This window comes from Hemibagrus wyckioides, linkage group LG26, assembly GCF_019097595.1.
Source record: "Hemibagrus wyckioides isolate EC202008001 linkage group LG26, SWU_Hwy_1.0, whole genome shotgun sequence".
Taxonomy (NCBI): domain Eukaryota; kingdom Metazoa; phylum Chordata; class Actinopteri; order Siluriformes; family Bagridae; genus Hemibagrus; species Hemibagrus wyckioides.
This window is the reverse complement of record NC_080735.1, coordinates 8366345-8381036: the sequence shown is the minus strand read 5'-3', so window position 1 is coordinate 8381036 and position 14692 is coordinate 8366345. Positions and strand designations below refer to the sequence as shown.

The 14692-nt window shown below is 42.1% G+C and overlaps 1 protein-coding gene across 2 annotated transcripts; it reads right to left on the bottom strand.

Moving 5' to 3' along the window:
- Positions 1-269: 269 nt before the first annotated feature.
- On the bottom strand, positions 270-11980 carry ildr1a (immunoglobulin-like domain containing receptor 1a). Of its 2 annotated transcripts, none has more exons than XM_058379910.1 (8): positions 11594-11980; positions 9645-9812; positions 8279-8428; positions 7289-7408; positions 6968-7114; positions 3040-3159; positions 2232-2884; positions 270-1915 (listed from the first exon to the last, which is right to left on the bottom strand). In XM_058379910.1, the coding sequence occupies exons 1-8, from the start codon at positions 11640-11642 to the stop codon at positions 1877-1879; spliced, it is 1446 nt and encodes a 481-aa protein (XP_058235893.1). In that variant the 5' UTR covers positions 11643-11980; the 3' UTR covers positions 270-1876. The 2 variants fall into 2 exon arrangements, with proteins under 2 accessions (XP_058235893.1, XP_058235892.1); XM_058379909.1 differs by having other exon boundaries at positions 9645-9815; positions 11594-11968.
- Between the last annotated feature and the right edge of the window lie 2712 nt (positions 11981-14692).

Below are 14692 nucleotides of genomic sequence, written 5' to 3'. Positions count from 1 at the left end.
CGCGTCCCAAACGGCGCACGGCTCCCTATACAGGTGCACTACACGCGGTAAGAGAGAACGGTGTATAAAGCACAGGTAGGGCGCTACGTGATCGGCGGGAAGCTCATTGGGATTTCTCCCCGGTTATCGTACGCCTCTTTACTGGCCAGGTGGAAACGATACGCCTGAAGATTTGAGCATGCGCAGACTTGTTAGCCGTAGAGCGGTGTAATGCCATGGAAAAAATTTCAAGGTACGTGTTAATTGATTAAAATAGTTTAATTGTTCAAGTGATTTGCTTCCTACAAAGTGAATGTGCAACACACACACATCAATATATACAGCTCTGGGAAAATAATAAGACACCACTGCCCAATCTCCAGATTTGATCCCTATTGAAAACCTCTGGAATGTCATCAAGAGGAAGATGGATGATCACAAACCATCAAGCAAAGCTGAGCTGTTTGCTTTTATTTTTGCAAAAAGAGTGGTATAAAGTTCCCCCAACAGCAATGTGGTGGAGATCATGGAGCCAAAACACATGCAAATCAGGGTTATTCCACCAAATACTGATTTCTTAATATTATTTAGCCAAAGCATTAACACAATTTACATTTTGTTTTATTTGAGTTATTAAAGCTCTGCAGATACTGCATGATCTTGGGTTATTTTGATGTGTTGTCATTTCCTTTAAATATACTCTCTAAATAACAATAGTTATATTTTGAATTTAGAGGAAATATTGTCAGCTCACAAAAAATGAAACAAAACTGTTCATCTCACCAATACATGAACCTTGAAAAAAAAAAAAACATAAGAAACTGATTATTTTGAACAGAGCTGTATATCTGTTCAGAACATAAGGGACCATTATATTTAATTACAACGTTATTAAAGACATACAGGACAATGACAATTTTTATTTAAAGTACATTTATTAAAAAATGTATCCGTCCACCACGTTAATAATCCGCTTCTGAAATAATTCAAACATTTTTTGTTTCTTAATTTTTTAACATTTTTCATCCAGCTTAGGTCAGATTAGTCAACATTATATGCAAAATCTGTCTTCGTTAAAAATAAAAAAATATATAGGAACGAAAAGATTATTCACACACACGTTAAGAACAAATAAAGTTTCGGAATAAAAATAAAATAAAAATACAAAAAAGGTAAAGAACAGATACCCAAGGATTTACCAATTAGGATCACTTCACCTTTGCTTCACAAGAATAACCAAAGAAAAGCATTACTGTTATCTAACTGTTAAGGAAATAATAATAAAAAAGACATTTTTTTTTACTTACAGTGTGCTTTCAAGGCATTTTAAAAGAAACTTCTTTCAAGAATAAATACATTTCAAATATATACATACATGAGATTCATATATTGATGTAAACAAAAAGCTTTAAAATCATGATGTGCCCTTCGAAAATTAAAAAAAAAGCTTCCATTATATACAGCTGGTAAAGAAGCATGGCATCATGGACTAATAAATGAGTAACAGCTACACATTATAAACCACATTCATAAAATCCCCAGACTCAGGTTTCAGGCCACTGAATCACGTTGTCCTGAACTTCACTAGGCTTCACTTGAGATCAAATTGGAAATAAAGGGCTCAGATGCTTTTATTTATATAAAAATGACTCGACTGATCAAGGGAAAAGAAAACAAAAAACTCCCTTTATCAGATCTTTATCAGAATCTTTAGGATGTCAAATTCTTTAGAATAGGGCAAAGGGTGTTGCTCATGCCCGATCAAATATTTCTTCAAAATCGTTAAAACCATAAAAACCTTCAATGATGCATCTAACTTCATACTATTCACTATACAGTGCTGTCCTTGGCACTTGCATTCAGGAAAGTCTCCATAATGGTGGAAGGCAGACACTCTTCAGATTACTACACTCGTACCACTCACTGAGCTTTTACCCTAAAGGAAAGAGAAGTGTTGGTTAATATCCAATCCAAAAAGAGTGTGTGTGTGTGACCTCAGCACTATGGTGTGTCTTAAATCACTTAGAGTATTTCCAATCATTAACTGTAAGCTTGGGCTGAGAAAGGAGGTAAGTGCTAAAGAAAAAAAATATATAAAATCAATTCAAGCAAAGCTTCAAGTAGAGTTAGCAGGATTTTCCACCATTATGGCAAAGAAAACCTAAACTGATGTAATCCCATGAAGGTAGTAGGCGGTTAAAAGTCTGCAAACGTATTAGTATTTTTGCAAAAGAAGGTTTTTAGACTCTTACAGAGAAGCGTTCAGGCCGCCTTGTTGGCTTCTGGCCTGGCTCGAACTCGCTGTAGCTGGGTGGATAGTCAGTCCAGGCTCCGCCTCTGGCCCCACCCCGAGCTCCGCCTCTAGATCCACCTGCTCGCCTGTCATTGTACTCATTGGAAGAGTCGTAGTATCCTCTACTGCTCTCTAGCAGGTCCTCTCTGGAACGTGAGCGAGGCCGATAAGTCACTTGGCTCCGAGTGTCCAGCACATCTTCCTGACTGTAACTGCGTGTCATAGTGCGGCGAGTTGGAGGAGGCTGGCGGTTGCGATTGTAGCTGGATGAGCCACTGGATTGTCCAGGGTGGTGCCGGCGGGAGGCAGGGCCATCGTCCAGCCCAGACAGCATGCTGGGTGGGCCGGCGGAGAAAGGCACATTGTGGACCATGTGCGCAGGCGGAGGTGGGATCATGGGGTTAGTAACGTCCATATCCCTTACCTGGTGCTCCAGGTAATCCAGCACTTTGTTGGCACTGTCCCTGCCGTGCATGTTGGGTGGCGGCATTGTCATGTGCATGGGGGCAGACATAGAAACAGGCATAGGGACAGGTGTTGGGGCAAAATGGGCAGGAGGTGGGAGAGGCATGGGAGGAATGGGAGACATGGGGATCTTTCCTGATGCTGAACCTGAAACATAAATGTAAAGCTTCAGAGAACAGACAATGCCTAGGGTTTCATTCATATGCAAGATGTAATAAAACTTTTGCAACCTGGAATAATGTTTTGTTTAAGGCTAAATAAGAATACCGTATTTTATATAGAACAAATTATAATGATCTGACCTGCATACATCATGGGATTCATTTGGTATGCAGAGCTGTGAGTGCTCAGGGGTGCGTAGAGCGGCTGTCCCATACCCCAGGCCTTCTGGGCCTCCTTCATCAGCCTGTGCTGCATCACCACTAAGAGAAAGAACAGGGTGTGTGTCAGTATGAACCTGTTTTGGGTTTTCAGTGCAATATTCTCTATGGCCACAGTGCATTGCTGGGAGGTGGGAACAGCCGCATCCTGTCCGTCAACACTGCATGTCTTACAAGGCAAATAACAAGGGCAAATATCAGAGGTGTTCTTGCATGAATGTGCATGTGTAAACACTTTTAAAGAGTGGAAAGGTATTTGTTTTTTAAAAAGCAATTTTTCTATTATTTATTTGAAACTACTAGAAGAATTAATTCACCTTTTAATAGTCACTCTGTCAGTCACTAAGTCAGTCAGTCACTCACTCACCCAGTCAGTCAGTCACTCAGTCACCTAGTCAGTCACCCAGTCAGTCACCCAGTCAGTCAGTCACCCAGTCACCCAGTCAGTCAGTCAGTCACTCACTCACGTCAGTCACTCACCCAGTCAGTCAGTCAGTCACTCACTCAGTTAGTCAGTCACTCAGTCAGTCACCCAGTCACTCACTCAGTCACCCAGTCAGTCACCCAGTCAGTCACTCACGTCACCCAGTCAGTCACCCAGTTAGTCACCCAGTCAGTCACCCAGTCAGTCAGTCACTCACTCAGTCAGTCAGTCACCCAGTCAGTCAGTCACTCACTCAGTCACCCAGTCAGTCAGTCAGTCACTCACTCAGTCAGTCAGTCACTCACTCAGTCACCCAGTCAGTCACCCAGTCAGTCACTCACGTCACCCAGTCAGTCAGTCACTCACTCAGTCAGTCAGTCACCCAGTCAGTCAGTCACTCACTCAGTCAGTCAGTCACTCACTCAGTCACCCAGTCAGTCAGTCACTCACTCAGTCAGTCAGTCAGTCACCCAGTCACCCAGTCAGTCACTCACTCAGTCAGTCACCCAGTCAGTCACCCAGTCAGTCACTCACGTCACCCAGTCAGTCACCCAGTTAGTCACCCAGTCAGTCACCCAGTCAGTCAGTCACTCACTCAGTCAGTCAGTCACCCAGTCAGTCAGTCACTCACTCAGTCACCCAGTCAGTCACCCAGTCAGTCACTCACGTCACCCAGTCAGTCAGTCACTCACTCAGTCAGTCAGTCACCCAGTCAGTCAGTCACTCACTCAGTCACCCAGTCAGTCAGTCACTCACTCAGTCAGTCAGTCAGTCACCCAGTCACCCAGTCAGTCACTCACTCAGTCAGTCACCCAGTCAGTCACCCAGTCAGTCACCCAGTCAGTCACCCAGTCACTCAGTCAGTCACCCAGTCAGTCACTCACTCAGTCAGTCACTCACTCAGTCACCCAGTCAGTCACTCACTCAGTCACCCAGTCAGTCACTCACTCAGTCAGTCACCCAGTCAGTCAGTCACCCAGTCAGTCACCCAGTCAGTCAGTCACTCACTCAGTCAGTCAGTCACCCAGTCAGTCAGTCACTCACTCAGTCACCCAGTCAGTCACTCACGTCACCCAGTCAGTCAGTCACTCACTCAGTCAGTCAGTCAGTCACCCAGTCACCCAGTCAGTCACTCACTCAGTCAGTCACCCAGTCAGTCAGTCAGTCAGTCACCCAGTCAGTCACCCAGTCAGTCAGTCACTCACTCAGTCAGTCAGTCACCCAGTCAGTCAGTCACGTCACCCAGTCAGTCAGTCACCCAGTCAGTCAGTCAGTCACTCAGTCACCCAGTCAGTCAGTCACTCACTCAGTCAACCAGTCAGTCAGTCACTCACTCAGTCAGTCAGTCAGTCACCCAGTCACCCAGTCAGTCACTCACTCAGTCAGTCACTCACTCAGTCAGTCACCCAGTCAGTCACTCACTCAGTCAGTCACTCACTCAGTCAGTCACTCACCCAGTCAGTCACCCAGTCAGTCACCCAGTCAGTCACCCAGTCAGTCACTCACTCACTCAGTCAGTCAGTCAATCAGTCAGTCACCCAGTCAGTCACTCAGTCAGTCAGTCAGTCACTCACTCAGTCACCCAGTCAGTCAGTCACTCACTCAGTCACCCAGTCAGTCAGTCACTCACTCAGTCACCCAGTCAGTCAGTCACTCACTCAGTCACCCAGTCAGTCACTCACTCAGTCACCCAGTCAGTCACTCACTCAGTCACCCAGTCAGTCACTCACTCAGTCACCCAGTCAGTCACTCACTCAGTCAGTCAGTCACTCAGTCAGTCAGTCACCCAGTCAGTCACTCACTCAGTCAGTCACTCACTCAGTCACCCACTCAGTCAGTCACCCAGTCAGTCACCCAGTCAGTCACTCACTCAGTCAGTCAGTCACTCAGTCAGTCACTCACTCAGTCAGTCACCCACTCAGTCAGTCACCCACTCAGTCAGTCAGTCACCCAGTCAGTCACCCAGTCAGTCACTCACTCAGTCAGTCACCCAGTCAGTCACCCAGTCAGTCACTCACTCAGTCAGTCACCCAGTCAGTCACTCACTCAGTCACCCAGTCACCCAGTCAGTCACTCACTCACTCAGTCAATCAATCAGTCACCCAGTCAGTCACTCACTCACTCACTCAGTCACTCACTCAGTCACCCAGTCAGTCACTCACTCAGTCACCCAGTCAGTCACTCACTCAGTCACCCAGTCAGTCACTCACTCAGTCACCCAGTCAGTCACTCACTCAGTCACCCAGTCAGTCAGTCAGTCACCCAGTCAGTCACTCAGTCAGTCACCCAGTCTCTCACACACTCAGTCAGTCACTCAGTCACTCACCCAGTCAGTCAGTCACTCACTCAGTCAGTCAGTCACTCACTCAGTCAGTCAGTCAGTCACCCAGTCAGTCAGTCACTCAGTCAGTCACCCAGTCAGTCACTCACTCAGTCAGTCACCCAGTCTCTCACACACTCAGTCAGTCACTCAGTCAGTCAGTCAGTCACTCAGTCAGTCAGTCACTCACTCAGTCAGTCAGTCAGTCACCCAGTCAGTCAGTCAGTCACTCAGTCAGTCACCCAGTCAGTCACTCACCCAGTCAGTCACTCACCCAGTCAGTCACCCAGTCAGTCACTCACTCACTCACTCAGTCAGTCAGTCAGTCAGTCACTCAGTCAGTCACCCACTCAGTCAGTCAGTCAGTCACCCACTCAGTCACCCAGTCAGTCAGTCACCCAGTCAGTCACTCACTCAGTCAGTCACCCAGTCAGTCACTCACTCAGTCACCCAGTCAGTCACTCACTCACTCACTCACTCACTCAGTCACCCAGTCAGTCAGTCAGTCACTCACTCAGTCAATCAGTCACCCAGTCAGTCAGTCACTCACTCAGTCAGTCAGTCACTCACTCAGTCACCCAGTCAGTCAGTCACTCACTCAGTCACCCAGTCAGTCACTCACTCAGTCACCCAGTCACTCACTCAGTCACCCAGTCAGTCACTCACTCAGTCACCCAGTCAGTCACTCACTCAGTCACCCAGTCAGTCACTCACCCAGTCAGTCAGTCAGTCACCCAGTCAGTCACTCAGTCAGTCACCCAGTCTCTCACACACTCAGTCACTCACCCAGTCAGTCAGTCAGTCACCCAGTCAGTCACTCAGTCAGTCACTCACTCAGTCAGTCAGTCACTCAGTCAGTCAGTCACTCACTCAGTCAGTCAGTCACCCAGTCAGTCAGTCAGTCACTCAGTCAGTCACCCACTCACTCAGTCACCCACTCACTCAGTCACCCAGTCAGGCACTCACTCAGTCAGTCACCCAGTCAGTCACTCACTCAGTCACTCAGTCACCCAGTCAGTCACTCACTCACTCAGTCGGGTCACCCAGTCACTCACCCAGTCACTGCACATTATTGTACAACCATTAATATGTCTTATGTATTTTACATTTCTCAGGGCAGCAGCAGGTTTGTGGGCAGCAAGGGCAGCGGACATAACAGCAACATCTCTGAGGGCAACACTGGCAGCAGCAAACACAAAGGAGGATGATGAGGAGGAAGGCCCCAATGATCATGAAGATCACAGTCAGCCAATCTGAAAAGAAAGATTCAGATTAGTTAGTAGGAAACCGAAATCTTATAATAAACTATATATTTAGAAGGACAAATAATGACAAAGTTCAGCCCCCTCATGCATAGTTTCCTCTCCCATGCTTATTCTATGATGATAAACAATCTCATTTCCCAAAATAAAGGAGAAGCTGCTTACTATAAACAATGAGCTTGATGTATTTGTTTGGGAATCCACTTGTGTCTCCAGCAGCATCGACAGAGCACACGTAGACACCGTTGTCCCACCACTTCACCTCTGTGATTACCAGGTCTGCCTCTGATAGAGAGAAAGAGAAAAGGACAGAGAGAGATGAAGAACAGAGACAGTCAGTATACAATGACTCATAACTACTACAGACAAAGTGCAATAAAAAATAGTGCCTGGAATTGCTTTTTGCTATAAAACTGAGAAAACTTCAAATAAAATGAAAAAAAAAAAATCCTCATATCACTTTCATTTTAAAATCAAATTAAAAGAGTCAAAGAGGAAAGTCTGGATGGTGACTTAAGTAAATACTGACCAATCTCTTCAAAACGCAACAAAAAGCTTAAATGTCAATTCAATATTTGTTCAGCATTAATTTTATGCAGTCATTACCTTTGCCGAAGCATAACATAGCCAGATCGTAGTAGAGATTTCAGTAAATTCATTATGAGAAAATAGGAATTAAAGTTTTAGGGAAGTGGCAGTGGTAGTGTCAGGAATTTATTTCAGGGGGTATGTGGAAATATACGAATATAAAATCACAGTTTTATCTGTACTGTGATATGCTCATTTACTATGGATGGATGTCAGACAGCAGGAATGATGGTACCATCTGCACCAAATTTCAGCTAGATGCTAGATAAAAAGCTAGATGCTAGTAGTAGGGAGAAATTATATGATTCATTTATTTTAATAGTGTACATTTTATTTTATTAAACCAGATCTGGCCCAAGCTACAGCAATCTATAGCGGTAGGTCCCTTGATACATAAACAAAATAATAATAAAATAATAAAAACAATAATAATAATAATAATAATAATAATAATAATAAAACATACAGGTACATTAACACTTATTTATGTGACAGATGCTAAGTAATCTGTTCAAGGACACACCAGGATTTGAACTCATTCATAAATGAACAGTGAAATAGGCATACTGTTCTGGATGGTGATTCTGCGTCCGCTGTATTCTGGACCCAGCGTGGGCTCGTTGGCACCATGTTTCTGAGCCACAGTCCGGACGATGCGCTGGCTGTCTGGGCAGTCATTGGATGGGTCCTGACCCAGCTGCAGAGCTGACTGGTAGGCTGAAGAGGAACAAAGATTCCACATGAAGGTTTATAGAGATGAGACAAAACATACAGATCAGAGCCTACAGTGGTCATTTCATTCAAATTAAACAAATTCCACTGGTCTCCAAATGGATCCGATTTCAGCAAACCTCCCTACTTCCAGGCCTCTGAAGCGGGCAGTTAAGATTGTGGTTGACCCCTTTCACCCTGGACACAATCTTTTCAAGTCACTCCCCTCCTGCAGAAGACTGCGGCCCATCAAGACAAAAAACCTCAGCTTTTCATCAGCAACTGGCCTCATCAACAATACGCAGGACCCAGCATATCCACCTCCTTGGACATCAACACACAAACCTCCCTTCTGTTGTGTTCATATGCGTTACATTAACACATACGACTCGGAGAGCCATTACCTTCCTACGTCAGACTGTGAGCATTTGCACTAGTCCACTAATGTGCAGTAAAATAGTGCTACATTCATCTGCACTGAATATAGCATTTGTAATTCAGTGTTAACTTTTATACACTTTCGCTTAATATTCTTAGATTTGTATTTTTATGGGGTTGTATTTTTATTCTTTTTTTTTTTTTTTTACCCTTGCTTTACACTGTTACCAACACACCAAGTACTCCTTGTACTTGTTGTTGATCTTTCGGCTGCTCCCTACACAGGATGGCACAGGATGCCCTTCCTGACGCAATTCTTTATCCGGGCTTGGGACCAGCACTGCATCCAGTGGCTGGGGTTTGGGTACTGGCTGGGAATCAAACCTGGGGCTTCCGCATTGTAGAGGAGAAACCGACCACTGAGCCACCAGCGCCATGATCGGCAAATTCCTTGTACACGAAAAACTCAAAGTACTTGATAATAAAGCTGATTCTGACTCATGTGGTTAACTTGGACGTCTCAGCAGACAGCATTATTGTTTCTTTCTCAGGAACAGATCTGAAGTTCTTATTAATTCTATGGGTAGGGCTTAGACAGAATTCTCATTCACCCAGACTGGAATAAAATTATACATGAAAGATTTTAACACTAACCTATTCAGTTCTTGTATAAAGGCCTTATGAGTCTATATTAGACAGACTGGTTCTTAGAATGGTAGCTGACACAAAAGCAGCACATTATAAGAACTAACGAAGGTAAATCATTTCTAACACACCCTTCCTTCACCCCCTTCCCTTCCTGCAGCATTCAGTTCAAACCCTGTGGCCTGTTCTGACCCCTCACCTGTGGAGTAGTAGTCCAGCACCGGGTCTTTGCAGAAAGACTTGTAGAGCCAGGTGACCAGCACGTTCTGAAGACTAGCTGATGTGGAATAGTCACAGCGCAGCGTGACCGGGACAAAGAGACCTGTGCTGTACTGCGTCTGAGGCACCGTCACCTCAACTGAAAACACTGCTGTGTGAGAAAGACAAACAGACATTAGTGAGGAAAGAATTTAAAGATCTGTCAAATATTTGTTGTAAATAGCAGTATGACATTTACAGTTTATAGTATGAAGGCAAAAAAAAAAAAAAAAAAAAGGTCAGGAATGCCACAACATTTAAAACATGTGGCACTATTTTTTTTGTTCCTGTTACACTACTTACTTTTATCAAAAGATAAGGTTATTAACAGCGAACAAATAACATGCAAAATATTTTTTAGATTATTTAAAAAATTACAATTAAATTTAAATTTTATTTTAAAAATGTATAGAATTTTTTTTATAAATCTTTTTTATTTAAAAATTGTTATTTGCCAGCACATTCTATCAGACCAAACTCGATTCAATTAAGAACCTGAAAAGGTCATTTGATTGTTGAATTGAAGAATCATGCGTGAAATGTCATGTTGTATAAATAGAGTGTATTCACCCATATATATCTGAACACACACACACACTTAAGACTTATTCTATCACACACACACACACACACTTAAGACTACATATAAAGTCTTTCCTCTCTTGTTTTCCTACACGTAATGTTAAGTGAACTGGAGGATATGCAAACAAAGCGATGTAGGCTATTCTAAAGTAAATACTGCTGTGATAACTCTATTGGAAAAACTCATGCTATTAGTTTTGTTCAAAATGGTGGTGTAACTCTTGTATGAAATAAAATATGTATGTAATACTACTACTACTACTACATTACATACTGTGGTGTTTATATATCTGTAAATTAGAGAGAGAGAGAGAGAGAGAGAGAGAGAGAGAGAAAGAGATGTCACTAAAGAAAACAGCAAAAACCTGTTGAACTGGAAAGTGACAGAAGGAAATAGTTTCATGCTGCTAAAAACCCACACACACACTGACACACACACACTGACACACACACACACTGACACACACACACACTGACACACACACACTGACACACACACACACTGACACACACACACACTGACACACACACACTAACACACACACACACTAACACACACACACTAACACACACACTGACACACACACACTGACACACACACACTGACACACACACACACTGACACACACACTGACACACACACACTGACACACACACACACTAACACACACACACTGACACACACACACTGACACACACACACTGACACACACACACTGACACACACACACACTGACACACACACACTGACACACACACACACACTGACACACACACACACTGACACACACACACACTGACACACACACACACTGACACACACACACACTGACACACACACACACTGACACACACACACAAACACACACAGTTTCTAGCTTTTGGTTATTCTACTTATAACCAAAAAATCTGAATGAAACTGGGTTATGTTTATGTTCTGTTTTCCAGATGCCCAGCAAAACTACATGATAAATAAATATGAATATAAATTATGTAAAAAAAAAAAAATCTATTATGGAATTCTTCAAGCTTGTTCTGTACGAGATAAACAATTTATATCTTCATTTCTGAAACTAATATAAGCAAAGACACTAAAGAGAAAGGAGCATCTTTCAGGCATCCGTAAACACCTGGAGTCACGTGACCGATACTGCGCTCCATTGTTGCAGGTTATCTTTTCGCTCGGTTTCGCTTGAAGCGACGTTAATATTCACATATATAAGTTCAAGTTTCGTTTCCAAATAAAACAGAATAAATACCTTATATAAAAAAAGGTTTTTACAATGAGCACTATTTAGCGAGTCTTACCTGAAAGCAGAAAGCTGAGAAACACCGCCGCTACTATCAGTGTTTTCATTGTGCTCGACTTCCCCAGACGAGACGTGTTTATTTAAACCTGACCCTAAATGCACACAAGAAAGCGAAAACTACCAAAACAAAAATAAATATAAAGTATAATAGACGTTTCCCTGAGAAAAGCACAGGTCGAAGTGAAGCTTTTCTGCTTGATCCCCCAGCTGATGCTGCTGTAGGGCCTTGTCCTTCCTCAGTTTCCGCGGAATGCTGACTCCGCCCCACAAACAGGTGCTTCCCATGACGTAATCGTGCCGCTCGCGCACAGGTAAAGCTGGAGTGAGCGGATTAGCTCAATCACATGCCAAAATGGCGGCCGTCTTCCATATTGTTCCACTTTGTTATGAAGCAGAAATCCGGAAATCTTTATACCTGGGAAATTGGAAAAGGTGTGATATCTCATTACAGTGTCAGTATACACTATACTGGCAAAAGTTTTGGGATGTCTGCTTTTACATGCACATGTATGTAATACGGAGTCGGCCTGCCCTTTGCAGCTATAACAGCTTCAACTCTTCTGGGAAGGCTTTCCACAAGGTTTAGGAGTGTGTTTATGTTCATTTTTGTGAGGTCAGGCACTGATGTTGGACGAAAAGGCTTGGCTCACAGTCTCCACTCTAATTCATCCCAAAGGAGGTGCAGGTTCCTCCACACCAAACTCGCTCATCCATGTGTTTATGGACCTTGCTGTGTGCACTGGTGCTCAGTCATGTTGGAACAGGAAGGGGGTCAACCCCAAATTGTTCCCACAAAATTAAGAGCATTAAATTGTTAAATTAAAAATGTCTTGGTATGCTTCTTTCACTGGAACTAAGGGGCCGAGCCCAAACCCTGAAAAACAACACCTGAATTCAATGATTTGAAGGGGTGTCCCAAAACTTGGCAATATAGTGTATATTAAACGGCAAGTGAACAGTCAGTTCTTGAAGTTGATGTGATGGAAGCAAATGACTGGACTTTTGATAACTAGATGACTGGCTTATGTGATGTTTCAGTGATGATCATGGGGCATGAAGGCTAGCCTCCTGGTCTAATCTTATAATAGACCTACTGTAGCACAAATTGCTAAAAATGTTCATGCTGACTATGATAGAAAGGTGTCAGATCACACAGTGTATTGCATATCGCTGTGTTTGGGTCTGCATAGTGGCAGACCAGTCAGAGTGACCATGCTGACTCCTGTCCAACACTGCAAGCACCTACAATCTGCACATAAGCATCAGAACTGGACCTTAGAGCAATGGAAGAAGGTGGTCTGGTCTGATGAATCACATTTTCTTGTACATCATGTTGGTGATGACTTGGCCTCCAGAATCCCTAGAGCTCCATCTGTTCCAGCATCTGTGGGATGCTGAACAAACAAGTCCAATCCCTGAAGGCCCAACTTCACAACTTACAGGACTCAAAAATCTGTTGCTGATATCTTAGTGCCAGATACCACAGCACCACTTCAGAGGTCTTGGGGAGTCCAAGCCTGGATGAATCAGAGCTGTTCTGGCATTACAAAGAGAACCTACACAATATTAGGCAAGTGGAATTAATGTTAAGGCTGATCGGTGTAGCTGCTTTCAGGTTTTTTTATTTTAATAAATTACTATAGTGATAAAATTACTTTATATCACAAACAGTAGTAAGAACTACACTAATAAATATATTTGGAAAGACGGAAAGTGTGTTTTTCTCACAATATGAAAATTACACCCGAAAAGAAAACATTTTGGAGCATTTATGGTCCTTTTATCAAAAATTCCATTTTTATATTGAATTTCACAAATTAACATCTGAGATCATCACTATTTGACAAGACTGAGAAGAAACTGAAAAGATTCTTTTTTTTATTGCTCAGTAATATTGATATCTATACGTATTTTGCTACTTGTCTTTAACACGAGTGGCCTCATTTTGTTTCCTGTACACTAAAGCAGAAAACGTGAGAGACAGGAACATGAGACTGTGTTAATGAATGTAAATATCAACTGTAAATTCAGAAGCCCTAGAAAGTTGTACATCCAAAACATCCTGTTTCATAAGAAACAGACCACATCCTGAACAGTGGCTAAAAATGAGTACACCACTGACAGTGGGCTTCTGACACTTTTTGCCAAATAAAGAGATATTTGGTTTGGTTTTCAAAACTTTTTGTAGCCCGGGACCTCTATAATTATAAAAAGAAATTCCCTGAAACTGTATTCCTGAAACTTCCACTGATAGAACCATATTTGGTCACATTATTTTTATTTATTATATTAATTATAATTATATTATTACATTATATTATTTATTATTACTTATTCATTTATTTTTTATGTATAATAATAATAATAATAATAATAATAATAATAATAATAATAATAATAATAATAATAATAATTCTTCTTATTATTATTATTATTTATTATTATTATTATTTATTTATTTTTATTATTATTATTATTAAATGAACAGACTCAGTCAAATAGGCAGTCAACTATAAGACTACAGTAATAGATATAATAACTTTGATAACAGTTTTTTTTACTTCTCAGGTTATCTTTACCAAACACTCACTCAGGTTACTGGTTTGCATATTCTCCAGTTCCCCTTATGGGTGGGTTTCATAAATTCATATTATATTTATCCTTTATAAAAAATACTGTTCTCTATAAATAGCCTTTATCTTCCCTTTGTGCACAGGGTTTGTGTATTCTCTCCTTCACATTCAATAGCTTTTGGTATCACATTCTACCAGCAGATGGCCCTAAACACCTACAAGTATCATTTTAAGTGGCCTCATAGAAAAACAGAAATATATGCATAGGGATATGAAGTTAGAATTTATTGTATACTTAAACAATAAATATGAACTGAATGTTAAAGGTTTTGCACTGATGGTAAAATAGTTTGTGGATTTTTTTTTTCCAGTACGGCAGGTGTTTATGTGAAAAGTCATACACATATTGGCAAAAGTTTTGGGACGTCTGCTTTTACATGCACATGAAATTTAATGGCATCCCATTCTTAAGCCCTAGGGTTTAATGTGGAGTCGACCCGCCCTTTGCAGCTATAACAGCTTCA